This window comes from Athene noctua, chromosome 9, assembly GCF_965140245.1.
Source record: "Athene noctua chromosome 9, bAthNoc1.hap1.1, whole genome shotgun sequence".
Classification (NCBI taxonomy): domain Eukaryota; kingdom Metazoa; phylum Chordata; class Aves; order Strigiformes; family Strigidae; genus Athene; species Athene noctua.
In genome coordinates this window covers 11694205-11719688 of record NC_134045.1, presented here as the reverse complement: position 1 = coordinate 11719688, position 25484 = coordinate 11694205, and the positions used below count along the sequence as shown (strand labels likewise).

Sequence of the window (25484 nt, the reverse complement as noted above, 5' to 3'; positions counted from 1 at the left end):
TTTTCACAGGAATCTGCAGCCAAAGGCAAGAACCCAAATAATGTGTGAGTTTAAGGAGGAAAACCTGTCAGTGTGTCCTCCCGAGGAGGAACCTGGGTTAAGAAGAAAACAGTGCATTTTGAAATATTAAGTGCATGCTGTTTTGAAGTACTGATGGAAACTTTGCCATGAAAGGGAGAGAATCCTGTGCCCCCAGAGGAGGGGTGTGCACCCGGACGTGCGCACGCTCACAGGCTGCGGAATTGGTTGGCACAGAATTGAGTAGGCTTCAGTTTATTTGATATAAGGGTTCCCAGCATGTTGCCCAGGATTACAGAGGATACCATGAAATAAAATCGTAACTACTTTAGGAAGAAAATAGCTTAAAGCCATACATCTTTGCTACAGAAATTCTATTATGACTTTTTTCACATGAAGTTTGTCAGCTTCTTGGGTCTTGTTAATCTCCTTTTTGAAAGAAGCTAAGTGCATTAAGGTGGGTGCAAGCTCATTCTCCGCAGGCTTTGAGTTGACCAGAGGACATGTAGCTCCAGTAACGCAGCTGTTTGCCTGAGATAACTTACCCTGTGTCTCTTTAGTTCTTACTTGCTCAGGCCCTCGCATGGTGTCAGCCACAGTAGCACGATCTCCATGTGAGTTAGAGCATGAACAGAAAGAGCTGGGTGTAGAGTGAGCAGAGCAAGTATAGAATCATAGAATCCTATAGGTTGGAAAAGACATTTAAGATCATCGAGTATGCGTACCTGCAGCAGACATCCAGCCAGACTGAATACCTAGCTTAGGAAAATCTGATAAAATCCTAATCAATTGTTTTTCAGCATGTACTATCAAGTGCTTAAATCTAATGCATGGGTGGTGCTTGATCTGCTGTTGCATTACTTGATACATACAAATGCTTTGCATAAGTAAAACAAGCACTGCTGTGCACAGACTTCTGACTTGCAGTGAAACAATGAGGTGCATGCACACCTTGTGTCTTCTGTTAGAGTAGTTGCATGTGTTTTGGATTAGTGAAGACATGTATGTTAAAACGCAGGGTGCAGTTGAATTCACTGTGTACATCATGTGTAAACATGAATTATTCAGGAAAAATTCATAGACTCAAATGTGCTTGCTTCCTGAAGAAGCCTCTTACAGTGGTACTCTCTCCTCGCTGTACCTGTGTATGTAAGCTGTGCATGTAAGGTAGCAGTGCAGGGATGTGGCTCAGGTGCAAATCCTTTCCTTCTATCTGTCTGATAAGATCCACTGTCACTCTTTGTCTCGTCCTGAGTCATGCCACAGCACAGTTCTGGCAGTACCCTTGTGACAGCTTGTGCAGCTCTTGAAGGCGGTCATCTGGGGTTTATGGAAGTGAAATTGGATATTTCCCCACAGCCTCCTTGAGTAAGAAATTACTTCTTTTGGAGGGGTTGGGGCAGAAACAAGTTTACTAGGGGATGATGATGCTGGACTAAAGGCAGTTTGAGGACACCTTTAGGAAATATACTGTAAATATTATGTAACAGTATTGTTTGAGCTTGCCAAAGCTTGGAATGGTGCCAGCATTTCAGCATGTTTGTTTAAACAATTTAAAGAGGACTCCAGAGGCCTGCTGGTTTCTACATGTGCAAGGAAACAGTATGTAAATGTATTCTTGTAAACTTTTTTTTCTCCAATTTTTACTCTCTGTTTGGGACCTGGGCACCTATTTACCTTGGAGTGTCTATATAAGGAACAGAAGTTTGGCAGACTTTTTTGGGCAGATAGGGATGTCTATATTAAGTAATAGGAAGAGTATGTCATTCCCTCTTGTGTGCTTACCGATTCCCAAGAGCTGATACATGCTTTCTGTAGCAGTATGCAGTTGAAAAAAGAGGATCTTGCCCTGAATCTTTATTATTAGTATTATAATAAGATGTGTTGGGGTTGTAACTCTTATTTTTTAATTGGCAAACTGTTAGTATAAGGTCAGTTTTAGGAAGATTGTATTCTTAGTCCTAGCAAACAGATGGGGACTTGTATCATGAAAGCATATTGTTGCTTTTTTCTCTCTTCAATTTTTTTTTTTTTTTTTTAAACCATCTTGCTGTTATACTTTGTTTCTGGGCAGCTTATACTCACTTATTTAAAGTTGGAGTATGAGGTTTGTTTTTTACTTCAGGAATTTGCAAAACTTTGAAATGCACTTTTGAGAAGTTATGTCTGTAACCTTGCTATCAAAATAGGCAATCATACAATACTTTATTTCTTTTTATTGACCTCATAATTTGGTAATTCAGCATATATCTCTGAATATGGGGTATGTGCTCCAAAATAATGCATGTACCAAAATTAAAGAGGTGACTTTTGCTTCAGAGATTTTTGTTTGTGTTGCACGTGATGTATAACGGTGGTTCCTACGCTCTTTGCTGGATGTTGGAATTGGCAGCAGGAACAGAATGCAGCCAGGTTAGGTATTGTGTTAAGGTATGTGTGCTAGTAGTGACATAGTGACATAACCAGTGAAAATTTTGCATAAGATGTATTACAAGGAAATAAATACTATTGCTGTTTTTAGTGAGTTGTTTACTTCCTAATTCATTATTTGAACATGCTAGGACTTCTTAAATTATGAACATTTTTCTCTCTGAATTATCTCTTTGCGTGAACTGCCAAAGAGTGCTCAAGATGTCATATTTGAATATTGCTTTCTGTCCCTTTGCCTAGGAATTTGGGCTAAAGAAAATATTCCTATAAGCAAGAAAAAGAGAGGCAAACTAGTGAACTGGATGCAGGCTTCAGATATTTTTCCTAGGCTGTGAATAGCTTTACAGAAGGAGCAATTTGAACTTTAATAGTTTTGTAACTTTAACCTACGATAGATAACACAGCAGGAATTTTTTCCAGGAATACTATGAACTTATGATGTCAGAGCAAGAGATAGACGTGGTTTGAGGCAGCAGAACTCTTGTTTGTAAGTTAGTACAAAAACCTTTCCTACAGATCTCTAGAGCCTGTTTAAATCTTTCCAATAACTGTGTATCGGTGATACTCACATGTTGTATCATAATGATTCAGTTAATGTATTAGTGTTGCCACATTCAGTATAGGTCTTTTGATACTAGTAGTCCTTGATGGTTATCTATCTGACCCTTAAAGCTGTGTCACGAAATTTGTGTGAGACTGAGCAGCACAGCCCCTTGAGCTGGTTGTGTGCCATGGCCACCTCGGGCCACGAAGCTCTGAGGGGAGCTCCCAGGTAGGAGGCAGCTGCTCCAAGGTAATTCTAGGACATCAGCTTAGTGTGAGGAGGGACTGTCTGGATGACTGGGTCTGAGGGTATCTTATGTTGGTACGTCAGCAACATCTGTTAATTTTCTTCCTCCCGTGGTGACAATTAAGATTATTTGGCAGCCCTCATTCCAGATCAGCCTCTCTGACAGTCTCATAATGTCCTCCATGGCATGAGAACTACATCTGAATTATTCAAAAGCAGTGTGCAGCTAAAGAGGCACAGTCTTGCTAGAATTGCTTGAGAAGGCTTTACAGTGTGGAATTCTCCATCAACATTATGTATTGCATACATCCTGCAAATTTTTTTTTGCATTGCATTTTACAGGATTTTTACTGGAAAACAATGGTAACAGAGGTTCAAGTAAGCAGAGGCTTAGGATCAGATTAAGTGTCTGTGCCTCTCCACTCTTCCATCTTGTTGGCATGATTTATTAGGGGGGAAACAGACAACACTATACTGAAAATGTTGTTAGAATGGAGGAAGCAGTGTTGTGATTCTACAAACAGTGGAATATACAGTGGGAAAATGCAAGTGTTAAAGTCTTCGAGAAACTTTCAAGTCAGGGGAATGAGGGTAGTAAAGGAAGAAGTGTATAAGTGAGTAGGAACATTGGCTCATCATCTTCACTCAGTGTAGATTTACTTCCAGGTAGATTTAAGTACACACATTTAAAGTGTCACATGCTTTCATACAGTTACTTTGTTTATGGACCCAGTAAAATGTGAAAGAACTTGCATTAACCTGTCACAAATATCAGGTAGAGAGATAAGCCCTTCATATAATGTCATACTGTAATTAGAGTAAGAATACCGCTAAAATGCAGCATGCAGGAATATCTTGCTGTAGTCTGATGACTGAGGTGTTGATCATACTGGTACATGTCAATGTGTAGTCTGAAGATAGCGAGTCCTTAATCAAAGCTTGTTGACCTTGCCTGACCTCTTGATGTTGTGATTGATTTAGACTGAGGAAGTGTAATAACATAACTTTCTTCGTAAGTTTTTGTGTGTGTTAATTTTAAAGCTGTTCACTTCCTCTGTTAATTTAGGAACAGCTGATATTTTCTTATGTATTACAAAAAGCAAAAGGTTTTTTTGTTCTGGTTTTGGCTTTTTAAATTTGTTTTGTTTCAAGGGTATTGTTACAAAAAGCATACTCCTTTATATTGATTTACATTCCTCCCCCTTCTCCCTCAGATATTTTGGCTTTAATATAAAATAAGTATGTGTGTCACTTTTGAAAACTGTGTGAAGATTTACATATGTCTTGCACCTCGCACCATGGCTTTATTTCTTATGCATTCAGATGTACTCCTGGTCAGCAAGCTTTCCACGACTGTCAGTTAAAGTATTGGATTAAACATAGTGCAGTGGAGGAACTATATTGATCTGAATAATGATCATAATTACAAATCACTCAATCTTGGTTAATACTGAGCCAGGCTGAAAAAAACAAGGTCCTGATAGTTTATTTTATTTAATTTTTGCTTCGTTATGTCACACTTTTCTTCAGTTGGGTGATTAAACTCACGTGCTTGAAGATCTTCTATTTACTTAGCCTTCGGGTTGTGTTTTGGATTCAGTGTCTTACTCTCATTCATACATGGGGATTTTTCCTTGTAGTAGTCATACTTGGCAGGTCCTCACAGGAGAAAATTTTCATGTTGATTTTTGCCTTGAAGTGGTAGTTTGTTATTTGAGGTAAGCAGCTTCTTTACATGTACCTCTGCTTCCAACGTCAAGTGGAAGAGAAGTTTGCCTCACCGAGCTTTTGGATTTCCTCTTACAGGATAGGTTTTGGTATTAGGCAGAAAGGATGGTACTGTCTTGCTTTTGTTGCTGTCTTGTAATTACATTATACATCAGCTGCAACTGTTTTCTTAGCTAAAATCTACCTAAATTTGAATTAAAAAGTGATCTTCTGAAGCTGCTCTTGTTACAACTTGGCCAAATGTGACAGGGCATATACAGGTGGGAAAAGATAATGTTTCAGTTGAAGTGAGTAGCAGTGTCAGCTCCTGGTGTAACAGCACCTTGGAGCAAACGAAGAGAATAACTGTGTAATAACAAACTTTCTCTCTCATTTCTTGCATAATGTGGTACTTGCCTGTAGGCATTAAGTCACCGAACATTATATGCTGGAATAGTTCACTTCAGTTTTTGCTCCTCTGAAGCATACCTGCTTCAGGCATGCTGAAACATGCTCTTTCTAGTTGCTATTGATTCAGCAGTTTGTGGAGCTCACAGCGACCCTCTTACACTTCTCTGATAGCTGGTCTCCACTGCTGCATCTTCTACACAGTTTTTTGGTACACTAGATACATTTGTTTAATCTTCAAATTATTATTGAAACTATTGTATGAGAGTGGTTTCAGTAAGTGAGTTGAATTAATCTTTTGTGGTTTTCTGAGAGCTCTGCACAGCCCCTTGCTCTCCATTTGCTACTTCTGTCAGAAGAAGGCACACAAATGTGTTAATGCACAACATGTAGATGGTGTGAGGAAGTTTGCCATGCTGGGGATGTCCCTTCCTAGAGTGTGTTCCAGCGTTCACTTACATGTTATTAGGCCTGAGTCAACTGTGAGGATTGAACTCTCAAACCATTACAAGTCCCCTTTTTTCACCATGGGGTGATTCTTTTGTCTTTATTTACAAGCAGAACCCAGCAATTCAGATAGTTGCATGAAATCTTTTATAAGTCGTCTCTCTGCATATATTGGTGTCTCCGAATTTTAAGACTTTGGACTCATGGAAGGTATTTCAGTGAAGTATTTTCTAGGCTTATATTGCTAGTTTTCTGACAAATGTACTAGCTGAAGCTTCAGGGGAAAGAAGATAAAAAGCATGATTTGATCCCCAGGGTTAGTCAGAGCCTGGCTTCTTCAGATACTTTGAAGGACGAGACTTGTCACCTACATGGGAGGAAGAAGCTTTTCTTCCAGTTCCTGACACGAAGCTCTTGAGTGTGCATCTCTATCACTGGGCTAATAGAGGTGACCTCAGGAAACGTTTTTCTGTGATCTGTTTAGGCATTGTCCTTATTTGACGGTTATTGTTCGTAGCTTTCTAGCCCAGAGTGATAAGCAGAACAGAAGGAAGCTGGTGACTCTCCAAAATATTTTGCAAATTCAGTGCTACTGCTCCTGGCCCATGGTTTTTCTGGTACCTGTGCATCCTGCCTTGCAAGTGGGAGTGTCTGAGCACAAGAGAGCAAACCAGAATATGAACAAATCAGTTTTTAATATACTCCTTTATTGCATCATGAATCCCAAAATGAATACTGTGTTGTTTAATCTGAACATAGTTCACTGTACACACCCCTACTGTAAAGATAACAAATCACCAAAGTATAAAGTTACCTGAAATATTCCTTGTACCTTGCCATAGTATGTGTGATTATTGTTCCCCCCCTCCTTCCAAATGTGTCCCCACCAGTCACTTTGGAGTGTTTGGAAGTGAGAGAACTACTACTGTGATTTGAATTTTGCCTAGAAGTGACAGCAGCGCATCTAAAGTTGTATTAGTACTGTAGCAGAGTGTCACCAAAGTGCAGTAACAAAAAATAAATGGGTGATAAGCTGGTTCTGAACATGTGCCAGATGGGTAAGTTGGGGTCACTGGCCGTTTTCCTTGAAGAATATTAATTTAACATACAGACTTAAAACAGTGTGGTTTTAATAGTAAGTGCTAACTTTAAGTCTTTTGATAAGAAGTTTTCAATACTTCTAATACAGGAGATGTGACCAAAGTGACTTGTGGCTCACTTTCATATTCCTTGAACATTGTAAAATGCGGTGCAAAATTCCCTCCTCTAAAAAAAAAAGAGCGATCCAAACCTGTGAATGTTCGAAAATGTTGGAAAGCTTTAGGAATCTGCATTGACTTTCCAGGTGGCACACTGGCATTTCTGATTTAGTTTGAAAAATGTTCCCATGCTGGAGCTGAAAAGGTATTAACAAACTGCAACTGTGGCTAGTTATTGGACTTTTTATATTAAGTTTGATCTGCTGTGTTACTGAAGCAGAGGTGTTTAGAGTTTTATTCTGTTCTTGGTTCCTCTGCCTACGTAGCAGCTGAAAAGCAGGCTTGCTGCACAGATGGACGCGAGGTGGCTTTCTGGAGTTAACACAGTGCACGCTCGGGTGTGCGTTCCTGGTTTGCAGGGACAAGTGTGTAAGCAGCACCAGCTGCTGGTAAGAACTCAGGCTTTAACCGGCTTTTTGACTTGGCTTTAAGGTGAACACCATAAGCCTGGGATTGTGGTAGTGTCTCCCTTCTTAGGGACTGTTGTGGGCTCATTTGGGGCACATGTTTGAAAGTTTGAATCAACTCTGATGGAAGGAGACAGGAATTAATAATTACACTACTCTCCTTCCTTTCAAGTCAAATAATTTATCATGTTGTAAGCAAGAAGACTATTTGCCAGGCAGAACCTGCTGTGTGTGTGAAAGTAGGGGACTTCTCTCCTGAAAGTAGAGGACTTTTCTCTGCTCCCTTCTTTGTCAGAAAATCTTGTTTTGAGCCCTGAGCGAGGCTTGCCTGGCTTCATGTTGGGTGACCTGCCACACATGCAGCCGTTCACTTGATGTCAAAGGTCTGTGCTGTGTGTTTTTAGCTCTGATCAGAGTCTTCAGGTGAGATTTTTTTCCTGAGCATGTGTTATCCATCAGAAGTGCTCGTCAGCCTCCCAGGAGTGTGTTAGTCTCACCTCTGCCCAGATAATATGCAGTGTCATTTATTGGCAGGTCACAGATTGTTCGTTTGTATGATAATATTTACTACACTAACACAGTAATAGCAATATACTATGATGTATAAAGAGCCATCCTGCTAGCCTGGCTTTATGAAGGTCAACAGAAAGGTGTAATAGTTGACCTGCAGTCCGTATCCCTCTGTTCTCGTTTAATAGTACCACCACTGGTGATATTTGCAAAACTGACGTTAATACACTTTTTTTTTTTTAACTCCTACCTGTTGTGCTGGTACAGAAGCGGTCAGACCTACTTGCAAGCATTGTGGGGATTTGCTGGCTATAGCTCTTGTTGCAATCCCAACGCAAACTGAAACATTACTGTGTTATTGGGAAAGTTCAGCTAATATAGATTGAACTACTACTGATACTGAGAGTTACATTTACTTCTTGTTAAGCTCTTGTTTAAAAAAATTTATAAACTGTTGTTTAATCTTTTGAGTGAGAGCTTTTTGAGCAAGGGGAATTGGCAGGCTGAGGAATTACTAATTCTCCACTATAGGAAATAAATACCTTTAACTTCTTTGTGGTTTTAGCTGTTTGGAAATTTACCTCAAGTTGTAGTTACAGAATGTATGAAGTACATTCTAACAGTTGCACTTCAAACTTAAAGGCTTTTAAAAAAATGTATCTGTATTTTAAATTATCAGGTTGCAGACTGGATAGCTGCTCTGCATATGTAACTGTTCCAACAGACTAATATTTTTCTAGAAGTGAGCTAAAGAAAAACCTTGTGGTAGTATATTATAGAGGATGTAGGAATTACTGGTGTGTTTCAAGATAATTAGATATTACTAGAGTTGAAGCCTTTTTGTCATTATGAAATAAAGCAGCGATTTCTCATCTCTGCTCTTCCCACTTTGTTTTTCCTGAACAAAACCTTTCTCTCCTGCTTCATGGTGTTCTTTTGTTAGTAGTTCTTTTTGTTAGCTTTTTCTTTCAGCTCAGTTGAGGTAGCAGTTTCTCTTAATATTTTTTTTACTCCTCTGTTAGCAAAACGTATGCCTTACTTCGGCAACCCACTGCCTGGGAGAAGAGAAGCAGCAGACTCTCATAGCACTTGTTTACAGAGATGGGAAGGATGGACAATATATAGATATCTCCAGAGAAGAAATAGAAGGCTAGTCCCACACATGTAGTGATTCAGTTAGACTGTTTTTATGTACAGTATGATTAAAAAAAAAAAGAAGTGGGAAGTAAGGGTGCTTCTCAAAACGGTCTTTCCAGTTGGCATTTGATGTTTTTGCTGAAAATGATGTAAAAATAGAGAGCAAGACTGAGTATGCATATGGCACAGGTTTAAAAGCCGGTGGATCTGTTGCAGAGTTATACTTTAGATTGCTTATTGGCAGAACTAATTCAGGCATCTAATTTATGATTAAAGTTCAGTAGGACTTTTTTTCCTATTAAAAACAAATTTCTGTAGGAAGAATTCTAGTGCATCTGAGTGTATTTTAGGAAGACAAAGCACACATTGCAATTTATAAAGATAAAAAATGTTCACTTCTACCTTGATAGGAAAAAAGAATCTCTTACATTACTTATTGACTAAAGAATGTGTTTGGAAGTTTTAATTAGAAATAACTTGAATTAGTTTAAAGAAGATAGCATTCATCCTGATTGCAGCAAAGTATCTATAAAATAAATAAAAAGCTGAAAAGATGGAGATAATTCAAATAATTGAACTGACCACATTGCTTCTTTCTCCTGTGTTTTAATGTCTGTACTACACTTTGGCCATTTCCGTGAGACAGTGCTATTTTAGTGCCTTTTATGATGCAGTTAAACCCATAAGTTAATGTTAAATCCAGAACATAAATAAAAAACCAGTGATTTGAGGGACTTGGGGGGATGGGTGTTGATTAGGAGGAAGAAAGAGGGGACTATGCTATATGCTTTCAAATATTTGCACAGGGTAGAAATTTTAGGTCTTGTAAATTTAGTGACATCTTTTTTACTCCACAGCATTTGAAGAAATGTGCATAATCAGTCCACCATAAATTGTTGAAGTGAACAAACTAACTCCATTCAGAAAAGTGTTTTCAAACTCAGTATCAGAGTGATTATATTAATCCTAAAAGATGTTAGTCCTGAAAACAGGGTCTGGGTTCTTGAATCAATTATGTATTTGTGAAAATTTTGCCCTCCCTCAGACCTAAAAGGCAATTCTGTGAATTACTCAGCAGATGACAAGTGCTAGTCAGAAAGGTCAAGCTGTTCTTGGGTAAGGACTGAACATTACTCAAATACTGCTTGGTTGCCAGAGATGGTCTTCTGGATGTAGATACGCCAGCTGAAGGTGTTTCTTCCCCTGGCCTCTTACTCCCTGGCACCTGGGTGGAAGGGACTGCTGTTGCCATCCTTGAGAGTCCTATTGGGGCTCCCAGCTGTGCTTAGGAGAAGTTAGCTGCCTTAGCTGAGCTGATGAAGGTGGAGGGATTTAATTTGGCTAACTTTGCCGTAGATGGATTAGGGAGGCTTGTGTAATCCTGTTAAAACAGGCCTTGTCACTGGGAAACTGGGGAGCGGTAACAAACACCTGGGCTATGACTGAAGGGGACAGAAATAAATCTCATTTGCCTAGCTTTCTGCAAAGTAAAATTCTCCATTTTACATGTTAGGTGACTGTTTATTCAGTAGATATCCTGATTTTTAGTGGTGTTTAGTAATCCTATGGCAATGGAATACCTGTTTTTTTCTTCATGTCTGTTTTTAGGTAAACTGAAAAATTGGTCTGAAGCTGTTTTTCAAACTAGTGAACTGAAGAAAAACATGTGATCTCAAAAATGGGGCTCCTTAATCTTTCCTAGTTTTGTCAGGTTGCTAATATGGACATCTTTTGAAATGTTTCATTTTAAAGCTCCCATAGGGCATGTGTGGCTCAAAATATGATTACTATGTGACCTATAATATATTGATATGGTTCAATAACTAAGGATATAAAATATGATGGTCAAAGTCTCTGAGGCTTTTGAAAATTGTTTACTTCTTATGCACAGTTTTAGTTTCTTAAAAGGACTGATGTATCAGTCACCATGAAACCTAACTGCCTATTAAATCACCTGCAGATGCAGTCAGGTGTTTTTCCAGTAGCTTATAACAGCAAATATTAAAAGAATTTGTCTGCTACAGAGGCTCAGGTGGTATGGAGAGGGCCTCAGCAGATGCTTTATATTTACATTTCCCTCACTACTCTAATGTTTGGTTTTGCTTGATTTTGTAGGTGGGGAAATAATTTGTGATCTTTACAGTGTCTGCTGTCATTCCTGTTTCCTTATTTAACACATGTAGATGGTAATAGTAATCTAGAAATTACTTTATTAAGCTGGTAGGAGATTAATGTTAAGATTGAAAGTTAATTCGGGAAGCTGTTGGATTCCCCATCTTGTAGTGTCAATGTTGATTTTAAAATTAAAAAAAAACCCACAAAACCAAAAAAACAACGTTGTGAGGGGGAACATGAGGATTGGGCTTTCTGTGTTTTTCCTTTACCTTAGTTACAGTTTTGTTCAAAACCATTTCAGGACCAAGTAGGTCACAGATGGGAAAGGGAAAAGCTTTGTTTAGTTTATGAAACTTCTGAACGATTAAAATTTCCTGCCATAATTTTTTTTTTTTATTTTTTTTTCAGTTCAAAACCAGTACAGTTTCTTAGTAAAATACCTTGGGAAGCTTCAAACTGAAGTTATTCTCTCTTTTCCTGTCCTGTACTAGCTTTCCTCTCAGGAGTGGAGGGATGGATGCAGTTAGGACTCTTAAGTATTGATGCTTTCAAGAAGCTGAAATACCTCAGGTTCCTCCTTCGTATTCTTCCCCAAAGACAATTACAAACATGAAATTCTACAATATTTGTCTTTGTTGCCCTTGATTTTTATTTTTTTCTCCAGAGGAGACTTAAAGTGGTAGGGGCAGCTAAACACTGTCCTATAGGAATTATTCATCCAAAGAAAATTCAGATACAAAAGGCTTGTTTAGTGCTACAGGGATACAAATATCCCATCCAAGTGTGAATATAAAATCAATAAACTCTTAAATCAGAAGTGATTCATCTTAAAGCATAGAGTTTGGGAAGGCAAAAGTCATCTGTGTGTTCACTGCTTACTTCTGCTTGCTGTCCACAGCAGAGGTGGTAAATAATTTAGATTTTATCACTCCAAAAATGAAGCTTCCTTCAGAAAATCTGCCAAAGAATAGATTGTAGTGCACAAGCACTATACAATTTTTTAATGTATGGTTAATATCCATTGTTTTAAATTATTTTCAGTGATGTTGCAAATAGTATTTCTTCTGCAAAGGAATATATGCCCAAGGCAGAGGAAGTTCTTTGGGGTGGATGAGCAGAATTTTTAACCCAGTAATTTTTAACAGTTGGAGCAGAAGCTATGGGTAACACCCTGATGAAAGAAATTAGAATATGCATGCCTGCATAATTTCTCCTGTGAAAGGAACAGTGAAGAAGTGCTGGAGAAGAGTGGAAGTATAACACAATTCCAGAATGACAAAAGCAGAAAATTTTTCAATTAAAACTTATTACTCTTCTTAGTACAATACTGCATGTTGGCATGCAAAGGCAACATTTGACTGCTATCCTGTGATTAAGCAAAACCAGTCAGAGTTATCTTTATTTCACTGGCTGCTCTGCTTCTCAGCTGCTTGGGGCAGGCAGGGAAGGTCCAGGGTATGGTCTCGCTCGGGGCGAGCACTGGGCATTGGTTGTGTCGGGATGGTTTCCTCCAGGCTGTTGAAATCTGTGAGCACAGTGGGATGGTTATTCACTCTGCACCAGGATCCTAGTGCAGAGAAGTGAAATTTGTAATATCGTATAATCACAGAATGGTTTGGGTTGGAAGGGACCTTAAAGATCCTCTAGTTCCAACCCCCTGCCGTGGGCAGGGACACCTTCCACCACAGGGAAGAATTTCTTCCTTATATCTAACCTAAATCTACCTTCTTTCAGTTTAAAACTGTTACCCCTCATCCTATCCCTACACCCCCCTGATCAAGAGTCCCTCCCCACCTTTCCTGCAGCCCCTTTAAGCACTGGGAATCCTCTCTAAGGTCTCCCCGGAGCCTTCTCTACTCCAGGCTGAACACCCCCAACTCTCTCAGCCTGTCCTCACAGGGGAGCTGCTCCAGACCCTGATCGTCTTCATGGCCTCCTCTGGATCCACTCCAACAGGTCCATGTCCTTCTTCTGTTGGTGTCCCCAGAACTGGACACAGCACTGCAAGTGAGGGCTCAGGAGAGTGCAGTAGAGGGGGAGAATCCCCTCCCTCGACCAGCTGATTGCACTTCCCTTGCTGCAGCCCAGGACACGGCTGGCTTTCCGGGCTGTGAGCGCACATTGCTGGGTCACAGTCAGTTTTCCACCCATTCATACCCCCAGGTCCTTCTCCTTGGGGCTGTTCTCAATCCACACCTCACCCAGCCTATATCTGTGCTTGGGATTGCCCCGACCCACGTTCAGGACCTTGTATTTGGCTTTGTTGAACCCCCTGAGGTTTGCATGGTCCTACCTCTGCAGCCTGTCCAGGTCCCTCTGGATGGCACATCCCTTCCCTCCAGCATGTGCATCACACAGCTTGGTGTGTCGTCAGCAAACTTGCTGAGGGTGCCTCGATCCCACTGTCCGTGTTGCAGACGTTATCTGCAGTTATGTTTCATAAAGTGACATGCATCTCAGTATCACTTTTGGTTCCAGTTCTGGACTTAAAGCAATAGTGAGTTGTGCTGCTTTATGTGTCAGGTAACTGAAGTGTACAGTCAAGTATATATGCTGTCTGTGTACCGTGCATATAAAACAGAAATAACATTTTATTCCTATGTTACTATTTTTTAATTGATTGCCAGAGGCGCAGTAAGGTTCATACTTCCAAATAACAATATCTTGCATGTATGTAAACTAGTTTGAGAATCTAGAGTTGCAGTTAGACCCCACAAGTTGTGCTACAAAATATAGCAAGGTGTGATCCAACTAAGAAAGAAATACAATGCACTGTATTCCATAGTACTTGCATCTGCACAAAAGCTGCAGCTTTTTACCTGAACAGCTTGAGTCTAGCAGACTTGTGTTCCTCATGGTGCTGTTCAGTGATGTTACAGTTGGAGGTCCTTCTTGTGATTACAGCTTTTGCCGCCATAATGTATTTTTTAATGACATATCACTCTATCTGTCAAGTAAATGTAACAGACACTATAATCCACTAAATTTAGTGGCTTCTTTTTTCTATAATTCTGTTCTGTCTGCAAATTTCTGATGGAATCAGCTCACCAAGCCTGAAAACAGGGTGTGATGCAGCTAGTATTTTGTTTTAAAACATAGACGAAGTGTAAGAGACTACTTTTCTCCAAGTGTTAAGATTTCCTGAAGTACAGGACAAAGACCCACTTGTTTACTGTAATAAACAGTAAACTCATGCTCTTATCCATTGCAGAGAACTCTCTCCATGCATCCTAAGTAGGTCTTGAGTATGCTTCAATATGACTATAAAACCAAATGAAATATCTCTCCATAGTGAAATCAGGTTTATTACAGTGTAATTTCCTTCTAAAGACAAGTCTCCTTTTAAGGACTTTCATCTAAAATAACTAATGAATGTAATGGCGTTAAATAATAAAATACTGTCATGATGCCAAAAATAACTTCTTGGTCTCTTTGATCTTCATTTCAGCTAAAGATGTAAAATTCCACAAGAGACTCTTGTAAACAGACTCCATTAATCCAAACAAATTGTTTTTAAAAACAGCAGCTATAATAGATGTTAAGACAGTGAATAACCTTGAGTTTTAATTTTCAATATAGCTTGAGTTAACTCCATGTTAATTGGAGTCACGCCTCTAAGTCATGTTGCACTGCTCCAAAATCTGCATGTGGCTACTTCTGTTTGTCTTGGCTTTGATTAATCATTCCCTTATTTCTTGGCAGCAGCCATTATTGGGTGGAAAATATGGTTCCAGGTGTAGTCTTGAGCGTTTACGACTTCTGCCTGCCTTCTGCATGCTGTGGCTCTGTGCAGCACAGGCGGTCCCTAGCAGCATGGAGTCTTGCAGCAGATGAAACACAGATATGTCTGTAGTATTTCCAACTGGTGTGCCGGTGGGAACTGTCTCTGGTAGTCTAAGCCTTTCTGCTGTCACTGAAAAAGTTCAAATTTCTTTTCTTCCGCATCTGCATTGTTTAGTACCATTCAGTGCATGTGTAATGTAAGTTTCTGTGTGTTTGCATGCTGCTTAATTTTTGGTTTTTCCATAAAGCTTTACATGACTAAGAATAAGAAGGATCCCATTTAAAGAGATGCAGACATGTTACCTATGTTTGGAAAAAGAAATTAATCTAGTTCTGACAACACATCATTATTTTATGTGCTTCTGAAGAATGTACCAACTGATATAATTATCTTGATTAAGAGTGTCAGTAGAGTTAATAAAGAGAAGTGCCCTGAGAGCTGCAGTGTCTGTATGCCTTTGTGCACTTTGGAGACCTCATTTCTGATTGCCTTGTTCTTTCAAAGTTCCCTTCTGGGGCAGGGCAACAATTAACTCCCATAAAGTGGAAGCCCAGGAGCAGCTGGGCCCACTAATAGTGGGCAGTATGGATTTGTGCTGTGCCATGCTTGAATTTGTTCCCAGGGATAGTCCCTTGGTATTACCCCAGCAGGTTTTGTGCCGATAAGTGCTCTCAGACAACTTGATGCTACTCCTGGTGGCATGCAGTGCATGCATGCTGTCAATCTTATGTTACCAAAAACATTGCTCTCTGGCAAATCCTGTGCCTTGTGGGTGTTGCCAGTCTGTTCCAGCCAGTGGAGAGGAGCAGAGGCAGAAACAGGGCTGTATTTTTTGATCAGTTCCCCACAGTGTAAGCCCACAAAGAAAGCAAAGGGTTTGCCAGACATGATAGGAGGCCTTGGGCTGATTCCCAGGTCTTCCTGTAAGCCGATTCACCAAATTACAGTTGAAAAATTAATTTGTGTTTTCTACAGTTTGATTGGTTTTGCCTGTTTTCCTTGTTGCTCCTGGTTTTGAATGCTACCTTAATGGTCAAGCACGTGGAAACTGAATTAACAATTTGGTATGCGTGTCTGGCAGTGGGGATGGAGAGTGAACTTGGTTGTTGAAGTGCTCAACTTGTCCTTTATCATGTACTTCTCACCTGAATTCAATTATTGCAGTGGGAGAATGGCTCTAAGAAGTGTCAACAGATTGAGTAGTAGTGAAGAATAGAAAGACAGGAGATGGCTGAAAAGCCAAAGGCAAAGGAGTCAGTGCCCATGGGAGGGATGGCAGTGGTGGTTTGGAATGTGCACATTAACCCCAGGTTGTAAGCTTCCAAGGAAAAGCAAGAGAGCAGCCACAGGAGGAGGTAGGAAATTTCCTAGCAGTGTCAAAATAAATGCTGAAAACAGAATTTGTCAGTATGAATGTTGCAGCTGCGTTGTTCAGAACATCCTTGTGGTACCCAAGATGTTGTGTGTGAACAGTGCGGCAGTAAGGCAGAGAGAGGAAGGAGATGGCATCTTACACTTTTGCAGGAGATATTTTGAGGGGGTTTGTTTTATTTTAGTTTTTAGTTTAAGTGTTTGAAGGCTCCCACTGTAGGTGTCAAAGGAGGAGAAGCTTCTCCAAAGGTTGATTTAGAACAGCTAAATTGGGTGTCTGTCTGGATCTCCCTTTGGAGGAACTCTGTCAGAGGAGTTTTTCTCTTTGCATTAGCTATAGAGAGCCGTGGTGATGGCCACAAGTTGCTAGGCTTTTATGACTGTTTCCCTAACCGTGTGGGGGGAGGAAATTCCAATAAATGCTCAGTGAAAAGTAATGTAAATATTTTATTCCCCTGTCTCTGAGAGAAAGAAGCTTGTGTTGTTCATAATGCTGCAGTATTGAAGAACATAATGTATATGGTTTGAGTTCTGTTATTACCTTGACTCTGTTAAATACAACTTTCAGATATTTTAATGTGTTTTGTTGACACCTGTATACAACTTCCAGTTATTAACATTTGATTTATTTAAGTGTCTGTGCAGTGGGGAAGTATTAGATTCCACATCTCATATAAGGGCTTGCTCTTAATAAATTTGCTCTCTTCTGATGGTCCCTCAGAGCTTTAAGGAGAGATGCAGTTGTACTTGGTAACTAGAAACAATACTTTTTAAAAAAATAACTAGCTGTTACTATAATGGTCATTGCAGCAGATAAATGAAAATAATTTAGCTATTCTGTGTCTGGAATTGAGGAGTTGTTCGTGTTTTTTTTTTTTTAAATACGTTGTTAGTCAAGACAATGTGTTTATGATATTACAGAATCGTAGAAATTTGTGGCACTGTATGTACATTTTAATTTCAGCTCTAATCATAGGCAATCTAAACATAACTTACTGACTGTGAGAAGCACAAGTAATATGGTTAACTCTCTGTCAATCACCTATTCCTCTGAGCCACTGCTGCAGTGTATGCACTACTTATTTTCTTGTTATAGGGAGAGAGTGCGTATTTAGTTTATGTGTCTTCTCTAAGCAGTAAAAGAAGCAGTTTTTCTAGCTCTAGTACTGACACAATTACTATCAACTTTTTAAAAGCTTCGTACTGAATACAGCCTGATGCCTGAAACTCCCTAGCTGGTGCCAAGGGGCTGACTAGGAAGCGTTGGCTGAAAACCTGTTTAAATTTTTGCAAAGTGTGTACTCGGAGCTCACAGCTGCGTTTGTAGTTGAAGACTGAACCATTTCTGTGTTAGGCTGGCATTAAAATACGGAGTGTGACTTTCAGTATGAATTGAAGGTGCTTGGATTTAGATTTGCTTCCACACTTCTAGCAAATGCAGTGCAATATTGACCTATGGCATAAGAAACTAACATGAAACTAAACATTAATAAGTGTTGTGAATCTGCCTTTTTTTTTTTTTAAAAAAAATTGCATGCTATGCTTAAACTGCCCCTTAACTAAATAGATAACTAGGAGCTTAAAAAGCATGTTTGATTAGAGTAGTTGCTATTTCATTCTCCTGTGGGTTTTTTCCTGACTTGCTGGTTGTTTTTTTTCTTTCTTTCTTTCTTAGTCTTCATGAAGAAATCATTGACTTTTATAAGTATATGTCTCCCAGACCTGAAGAAGAGAGAATGCGGATGGAAGTGGTGAACAGGATAGAAAACGTTATAAAAGAACTCTGGCCTAATGCAGATGTGAGTAGGACACTGTTCTATTCGTTAATATATAAAAGCAACATCTTGTGCCTGTTTACCTTGTGAAGTATTGGATAATGAAAAGACTGTTTATTTTTCCATATTAAAAAAAACAACAAATGCTTTCTGGTCAAATGAGGGAGGTGATATTTATTTCTAGAATAATACAGGTAGAGTTTTCTGTCACATGTAGGAACAAAGACAAGCTAGACTTACTGTAGTCAAAGAAAGGGCATAAGGTGTGGCAATATTTAGTCTCGTTAACATGTATTTACTAAGATAATGGGAAGGTATCAGGCATGCATGCATGCTTGTGTAAAGTATTGTGTTCAAAAAAACCCAATCTTCTGAAACTCATAGCTTCACTAGTAGCACAGCTTGTAGTCCAAAGACCCATGGTTTTGAATAAATCTATTAAGGTGGAATGCCAGCAATGCCATCTTATGTAGAACATACTATTTTTAATGGTCAGTTAAACTAAATTGACATATCTTACAAATTTGAAGGAACCATTTTTTTGTACAGGAACAAACAGGTTTGTAGATCTGTGCAAAGATTAAATCTGTAATGCATCTTTCCACTGAAGGTGGGTTTTTGCTAGTATTTCATTCAGTTGAAACAAGAGTTTCTCCTATGCAGAGCTATGCACTTTTTTTTGATGAAGGCTGACTAAAGAGAAGCCAGAGAAGTGCTTTTAGAACTCAGAATGGTTTTATGGGTACACAGTTGGATTTTCAGCATAATTGAATCTAGTTTAATTGTATCCATCTACTAACATGGTGTACATTTTCAGAATGCAGGTTTGTAGATGTAGTCATCTATGTGTAGATAACAGTAGCTGAAAATAAGGACTTGTTAGCCAGAAATAGCAAACCAAACTCAAGACAGCAGAATCTTTAGTATAAGGAATGTTCTTTGATCCTGCCATGGTAAAGGTAGTGTTTTGACATGAGTGACTTAAACCCACTGTTCATTTTAGATCTTCTTAACCTGTTATATGGAATGTGTTTTTAGAAATCAGCAGAATATGACAGAATAGAAATTCTGTATAGGCTATATGTATGTGGTGTGTGGGTTTGTGTGTAAATAAATACACTCTCATTTTCAAGGTGGTTCATGTTGTTATGGACAGCATATTAGGGATGTATAATATGGAAGGAGCACGCTCCACTCAGGGATTTGCCTTTGCACAGTTACAGGGAGATCATACAGTCAATACTACATGTGTCTGTTAATTTTCTCTTTGAGCAAAACCAATCCAGGGGAGCTATGTAAGATATTTTAGCGTATCTCACAGGTGGTGTATAGTATAGCTCTTCTCTAACCCATGAAACAGTGTTGTAGACCCTTGTCAAGAGTAGGAGCAATGGGCTGCCAGTCTGACAGGCTAATAGTATAGGAAACAGTGCGGGTATGAAACAGTGCTTACTTCAATAGACCCTGCCAAAGTTTTGTAGGAGGGGATTTCACCAAAATAACTCATTGCTTCAGCCTACAGAAGATGCCACTATTTCCTGGACAAGTTTGTGTGCTGCAGACATAACCAGTGTAATGGGATGAATGAATTTGTTATCAGGGGATCTTTCTTTGTTACCACTAACACTTTGACTGGGGCACAAGAAATTAGGGCAGGGCAGACTTGATCTGTAAAAGCTAGGTCTTTCGTATTAAAAATAATTTTTATTTATACATACATGACTTTAAGGCCTTGAGAAAATAAGTCTTTAAGCTACTGAAACTGGTTTTTGTAGCCATAATCTGTTTAAGAACGTGAAGTAGATCAGAAGCCCTACCACAAGTGACAGCTGACCGCTGGGCTTAGTTGTAACGTGACTGAGGGAATGCACACACCATGTAGTTGAAAACTAAAGTTCACTTTCCAATTAGTGCCAGTTAAAACTGCCACGACTGACTGTCTTCACTGTTCTTGAAAATGTTAGAGAGCAAGAGCATGCCAGTTCCTTTTCCTTAAGTCAGTAACTGCTCTTCAAAGCCGAACTCTGCATTTTGTCTGCTGTTGTTATGTCAAGGAACAGTTCTCCTCTTGTATGCCCTTCTGTTTCCTGAAGGCTAGAAGGGAACTGAATGGTGACAATAGCATACCAGGTTACAATCTGGAAATTTGTTGTAATGTTATTTTTCTCATACTTTACAGATCTGCTTAGGAACTGAACTGCTGAACTCAACTGTGTTCAACTTGGACAGTCTCTTTTTGTAATTTTTTCAGTCGTTTGAGTTAATCACTAACGTTTTGGAAATCTGTGTTGGTTTAGCTACTTGTAAGATTTAAGTTTTGAGTACATGCTCTGAGAAGGTGAAATGTTATCTGGTCCAATGTCCTCAGCTTTAGCTGTAGTGTAAAGGAATAAGTTAATGTTTAAGCTGTTCATTTTGAGTCCTAGATGCAACAAATCCAGCTAAAATAAACTTGTAAGTTAAACATACAGATTTAGTTTGTAGTTTCTCACTAAACATGTAGGTAAGACATACCCTATAAAAATCAGATACCAAGAAAAGGAAGATCAGGCTTCATGAATCTAAATGTATAGAGACTGCATGGAATGTGTCTGTGCACATCTTTTTTTTTTCTTCTTTTTTTTCCCCTCCTGTTCCACTTGGGAAAAGCCTGAAAAAGCAGATGGAGGGGGATAAAACTAGGTATCCTAAACTGCTACTTTATTTATAGAAGTAAGTAATTGTGTCGTTTGCTCTCTTACTCAAGGGAATGTGCTTAGAAGGAAACATTCCTAGTAAGTGAGAACTGTTCTTGGCATCAACAAGGCTCTGACCATAAGAAAGGCTTTAATTACACTGAAACTGAACAACCCAAAACATTAAATGAAAGCAAATGTTTTTTGACCAGTTGAGTATGGAAATTTGACAGTTGAAAAAGTAAGTACTTATACAGTGGAATTTAGGATACATTTGTCATAATGTTCTCAGCTTCGTGTCTGAGTATTATGTGGCCTTATAGATCTGAAAAGAAGTAATGTTGCATACTTCACACGCTTCAGTTACGGAAATACCATAATTGGGAAGGGAAGTAGAAAGATGAACTCTATTTAGTTTGACAAGCTGCAGAAAATTCTGCCTAATGTTGTAGAATAAAGGGAAATTTAAATTGGCTACGGATAGATTTTTTTGGTTTTGATGGAGGGATTTTGGTAGCAAGGACTTTACAAGCTTTTGTGGATTTCCAAGTTCTGTTGTGTATCATGAGGATGTATTTGGACACACTGTAATTAAAGCTCCTTCAGGAACTTTGGAATTTAATATGAACAAGTCCACAGAAATGTAGGATAAATAGTAACAATAACATACAGGAGTAGGAGTCCATTACAACACTGTGAAGTCTTAAGTTATCTTATGAATACAAATCTCTGTCCACATAGAATAAAACCATAAATAGCAGTGTTGGCACACCACAAAAACTAATGCCCACACCTCTCAAGTCATAATGGTGTCCTGTATTAGGCATGTTTTAAATGTATACATGGCTACCAGAGCTTCAGCAGTTTGAATACTGATACAGCAATAAATCAAAATCCTTTAAAATTTCTGTTCCAATTTCCCCACTCTTCCTCTTCCGTCTTTCCAGATTTGATGACAGAGGTATTGAAGTGTGGGTGTGGGTTTCTTACACTCCAAGTTATTATACAACAGCAGATGTTGTCTCATTCCTTTTGGTAAAGGTCATATATGTTGTAAGTTTATGAATACTTTCAAGGATTGTTTATTCTGTAAAGGCTCTCTGTGCTGTTCAGCTGAACATACTATTTTGTTTGATAGTTTGAAAGCAGATTTAATTTTTTCCAAACCTGTGATTGTTTTATTGTGTAGAAGCACTTTTCAGATGGTTTTGGTGGCCAAATAAATCCTGGTTTGACTGAACCTCAAAATAAAAACCTTTTATTATTATCCTGGATTAGAAATAGTAATTATTATTACATTCTTAGCTTTGTGATGCCTTTATGCTTTCATCAAGATCTAGTACAAAACCGATGCTAGTTCTATGTAATTTCTTGCAGTCTTTTCTAGTTTGAAAAGCCATGAACTTTCAATATTGTATTTACTGCCAGTATGTGCTTTTTCTTGGGGATGAGAGGGTAAAAAGAGTGATCTAAAATAGTCAAGAGGAAGCACTCATACTGCTTCTTAGTCTACTAAAGTATCAAGACATTTACTTGTAAAACATCATGTTTTTCCATTTCCCTCTTTTTCTTATCCCAAAGGGGAAGAACATATATAGTGAGTCAACTGACATACAAATAGGTGGCAATCAAGCCAGCGTGTGAAATATATTAAAGCAGAATATGCAAGTCTGTAAGGTGGCTCTAGGAAACACACCAAAAGACTGTCTGGTTGAAAATTAGTCCGAATGTGTAGATATTTTTACTTTGAAGTCTCACCAGTCCCCCTTTGAGACTTAGCACATGAGTCCGACCTCCCTGCAAGGCTTGGCTCAGTTAATGAGAACACGGTTTCAGACAGTTTACAATAGAAACCTGCTCATTTAAACCTCCAGTACTAGTAAAAATCCAGCACAATAAACTAAATCTTTGGGATGTGAAACTTTCTGAAACTTTTTGTTTGTTTTTTAAGCAGAAATAAACAGTTGTGCTACTTGCTCTGTAATTCAGAAAAAAATGGGTTGTGAATTTTTTTTTTTTTAATAGGTAAAGCCACAGAAATATATTAAACTCAGAAAATGTGTTTAAAAACTGAAGGGTATAATTTGAGATATGAAAGCAAAAAATAAGTTGAACTGGTACTGGGGTGTTTTTTTTACATTTTATCATTATTAAGTGTTTTAAAATCTGTTGATTTAGGGGGTTTTGCCCGATTTGGTCATGGTGAAAATTTGTACATTACAAAGAAGCTTTTGTAATATAAAAGTCAAAGTTATTAATGTTTTGTGGGTAATAACCAAGGTTATTAATGTTTTGTGGTTGATAGCAGTGAAGATTAGCCATTTATACTACACTGAAGATGTAAATGCTGTAACAGAAAAGAGTGCTTCTCTTCAGATGTGCCTGTTTGCAATACCAAAACCTACCAATGGAGGGTAGCAACAACCAGCATTTACAAGCAACTCAATAGAACTTGCTCGTCTTCTGAAACCTTAAAATTTGTTTTCATATATCCTGTTCTTGTGTTTCAGGTGCAGATATTTGGAAGTTTTAAAACTGGTTTATATTTACCTACAAGGTTAGTAATTTTTCAGTGTATATTCAGTACAGATAGACTGTAGAACCTGTACCACTGTAGTGAATTGTCTGATCTCTGAATTTTTGTGTTGTGTATATACTTGTTATATTAAGAAAGTGTTAAGCTATTAGTACTCTGAAAAGTGTACAGAAATATAGTAATTAAAACTATTAACTATAATACATGTGCCTGTATAGATTTTGCATGTATCAGTATAAGATTTGAATTACCATGTTGTCAAAAAGGGCTTATTTTGTGATTTGGCTTCATTAAATGACTGAACCAAAATAAGAAGGTGGCCTTAAAAAAACCCCTGCATTTTATTTCCATAGGCTATGAAATTGAAACATTTAATGTTACCTTGTAGATGATAATGTTAGCGCTGAAAAGATTACATGCAAAATTGTTTTTTTTTGTATTTTTGTGAAATCTGTACAATAGTCAACATCTGCCTATTCCAAATTTAGTTCTAGTTTTCATAAAGAAAAGTCATTATTCAATGACACTCGTATCTTCTGTGTAGAAAATGTAAGTATTTTTGACAACTAAATAGAAATAGTATGAAAGGCTTAAATGGTTGCAGGGGATAAACACATTTAAATAGCATAAGTCTGAGGTTAACACTTGAATTGAGTTCTGTACTTTGGAAACATAAAGAATTAATATCTAGTACTGACTGCAAGTGATTGGATACCCGACTCGTCATTCCATTGCTTTTTGGAAAAGAAAGCCTCTGTCAGATGCTTTAGTATCTGCTTTTGTCTAAGGAGTTGCAGGAAAGCTGAAATGCTCAGTTTCTGTTTGGAAAGTCAGAAGTAAGGTGTATGAATACGCATTGTTTTCACATTTGGCCTTGTTCTTGGCCTTGTTTTCATTGATTTTTAAATAGGTTTGATTAAGCTTGGTTGGATGATGATAATGCAAGTGAGCTATTCCTATCCACTTGACTGATAGCAATAGTTTTTTAGTATATTTGCTTGATTGTTTTGAAACTGATATAAAACTTTGCTTTGCTGTTGTCTACTTGATTTCATATACTGCCTTTTCTCCATATTTACTTCACCTGAGTTTTTGGGGGAGAACAAATGCAGATACTTCAAATACAGTATATATATACTCAATAAAAAAACCTTCCTGTGGCAGTACTTGCCAAACTTGCAAAATAACTAGCACTTGCATGTTGGTAATTAATCCACTGTTGCCTTCTGTCAAAGCTTCCCTTTGTCCTAGGTTTTCCCTACCTGTCAGTAACTGTATAGTTTATTTAGAGTTCAGGTTCTGGGATTCAGAATGACCTACAGTGTGTTTTTAATTCTGTTAGTCTGTGTTAGAATTTACTTGAGCTGATATTGAAGGTTTGGGCACACAGTTGTTTAGCTGCTGGATCTCTGTATTATTTTGCAGGCAATATGTATACTCAAGGTGACAACAGAGCTGCTTTTTCTCTCTTGGTGTGCATCAGAAAAACTTCTGCCAGCATCAGTAGTGGGTTTAACACTAACTTAGTTTAGAGGAGAAGTGTCCAGCAGCATTTCCTGCTCTCCAAGCAAGTTCTGAACATAGTTTTCTGAAACTGGCTGAGTGCTGCCTATCCTTGTCAGCTGAATGGTATGCAGCTGAACTGCTGCTGAACTTGCCTGCTGCCAACACTGCTTCTCAGCAAGAGATATTTCATCTAATGCAGATGTAGTTTTTTGAGATTGTTAAAGCAGTGTTGTTCATGAATCAGCAGACCTGTAGAATCTGGGGGGATGCGTGGGGGAAGTCTTCCTAAATTTTTTGGTATTTTCTCTTACACAGTTTTCCATATCACTGAAGTGGCCTGCTAGTATAACTATAGGGTTATATGCTTGCCTCCTTTATGTACCCAACAAAGCAGGGGAAATCAAAGAAGTTGCTGGGGAGCACTGGATCTCACAGTAGCCTTCACTGGCTTCAGTTTGGACACTAGTCACCTTTTGAATTTGAGTTTAGGCATTGAACTAGGGTGTCAGCTCTTGGTGTAGTCAAATGAATGGGTATGTGCATTTGGAGGAAGTGTAGCGGGATGGAGACACCTCTTCAAGGAGCTGAGTTAATGAATGAAGTTAATTA

The 25484-nt window shown here is 38.5% G+C and overlaps 1 protein-coding gene across 2 annotated transcripts in view; it reads left to right on the top strand.

Annotated features, from left to right (window-relative positions):
* TENT4B (terminal nucleotidyltransferase 4B) overlaps positions 1 to 25484 on the top strand; it is a 45182-nt gene that overhangs the window by 5017 nt on the left and 14681 nt on the right. For both annotated transcript variants that reach the window (XM_074913370.1, XM_074913369.1), the window contains exons 2-3: positions 18059 to 18182; positions 23344 to 23390. In XM_074913370.1, the coding sequence (XP_074769471.1) occupies positions 18059 to 18182; positions 23344 to 23390 (171 nt within the window). The remainder of the gene's footprint in view (positions 1 to 18058; positions 18183 to 23343; positions 23391 to 25484) is intronic.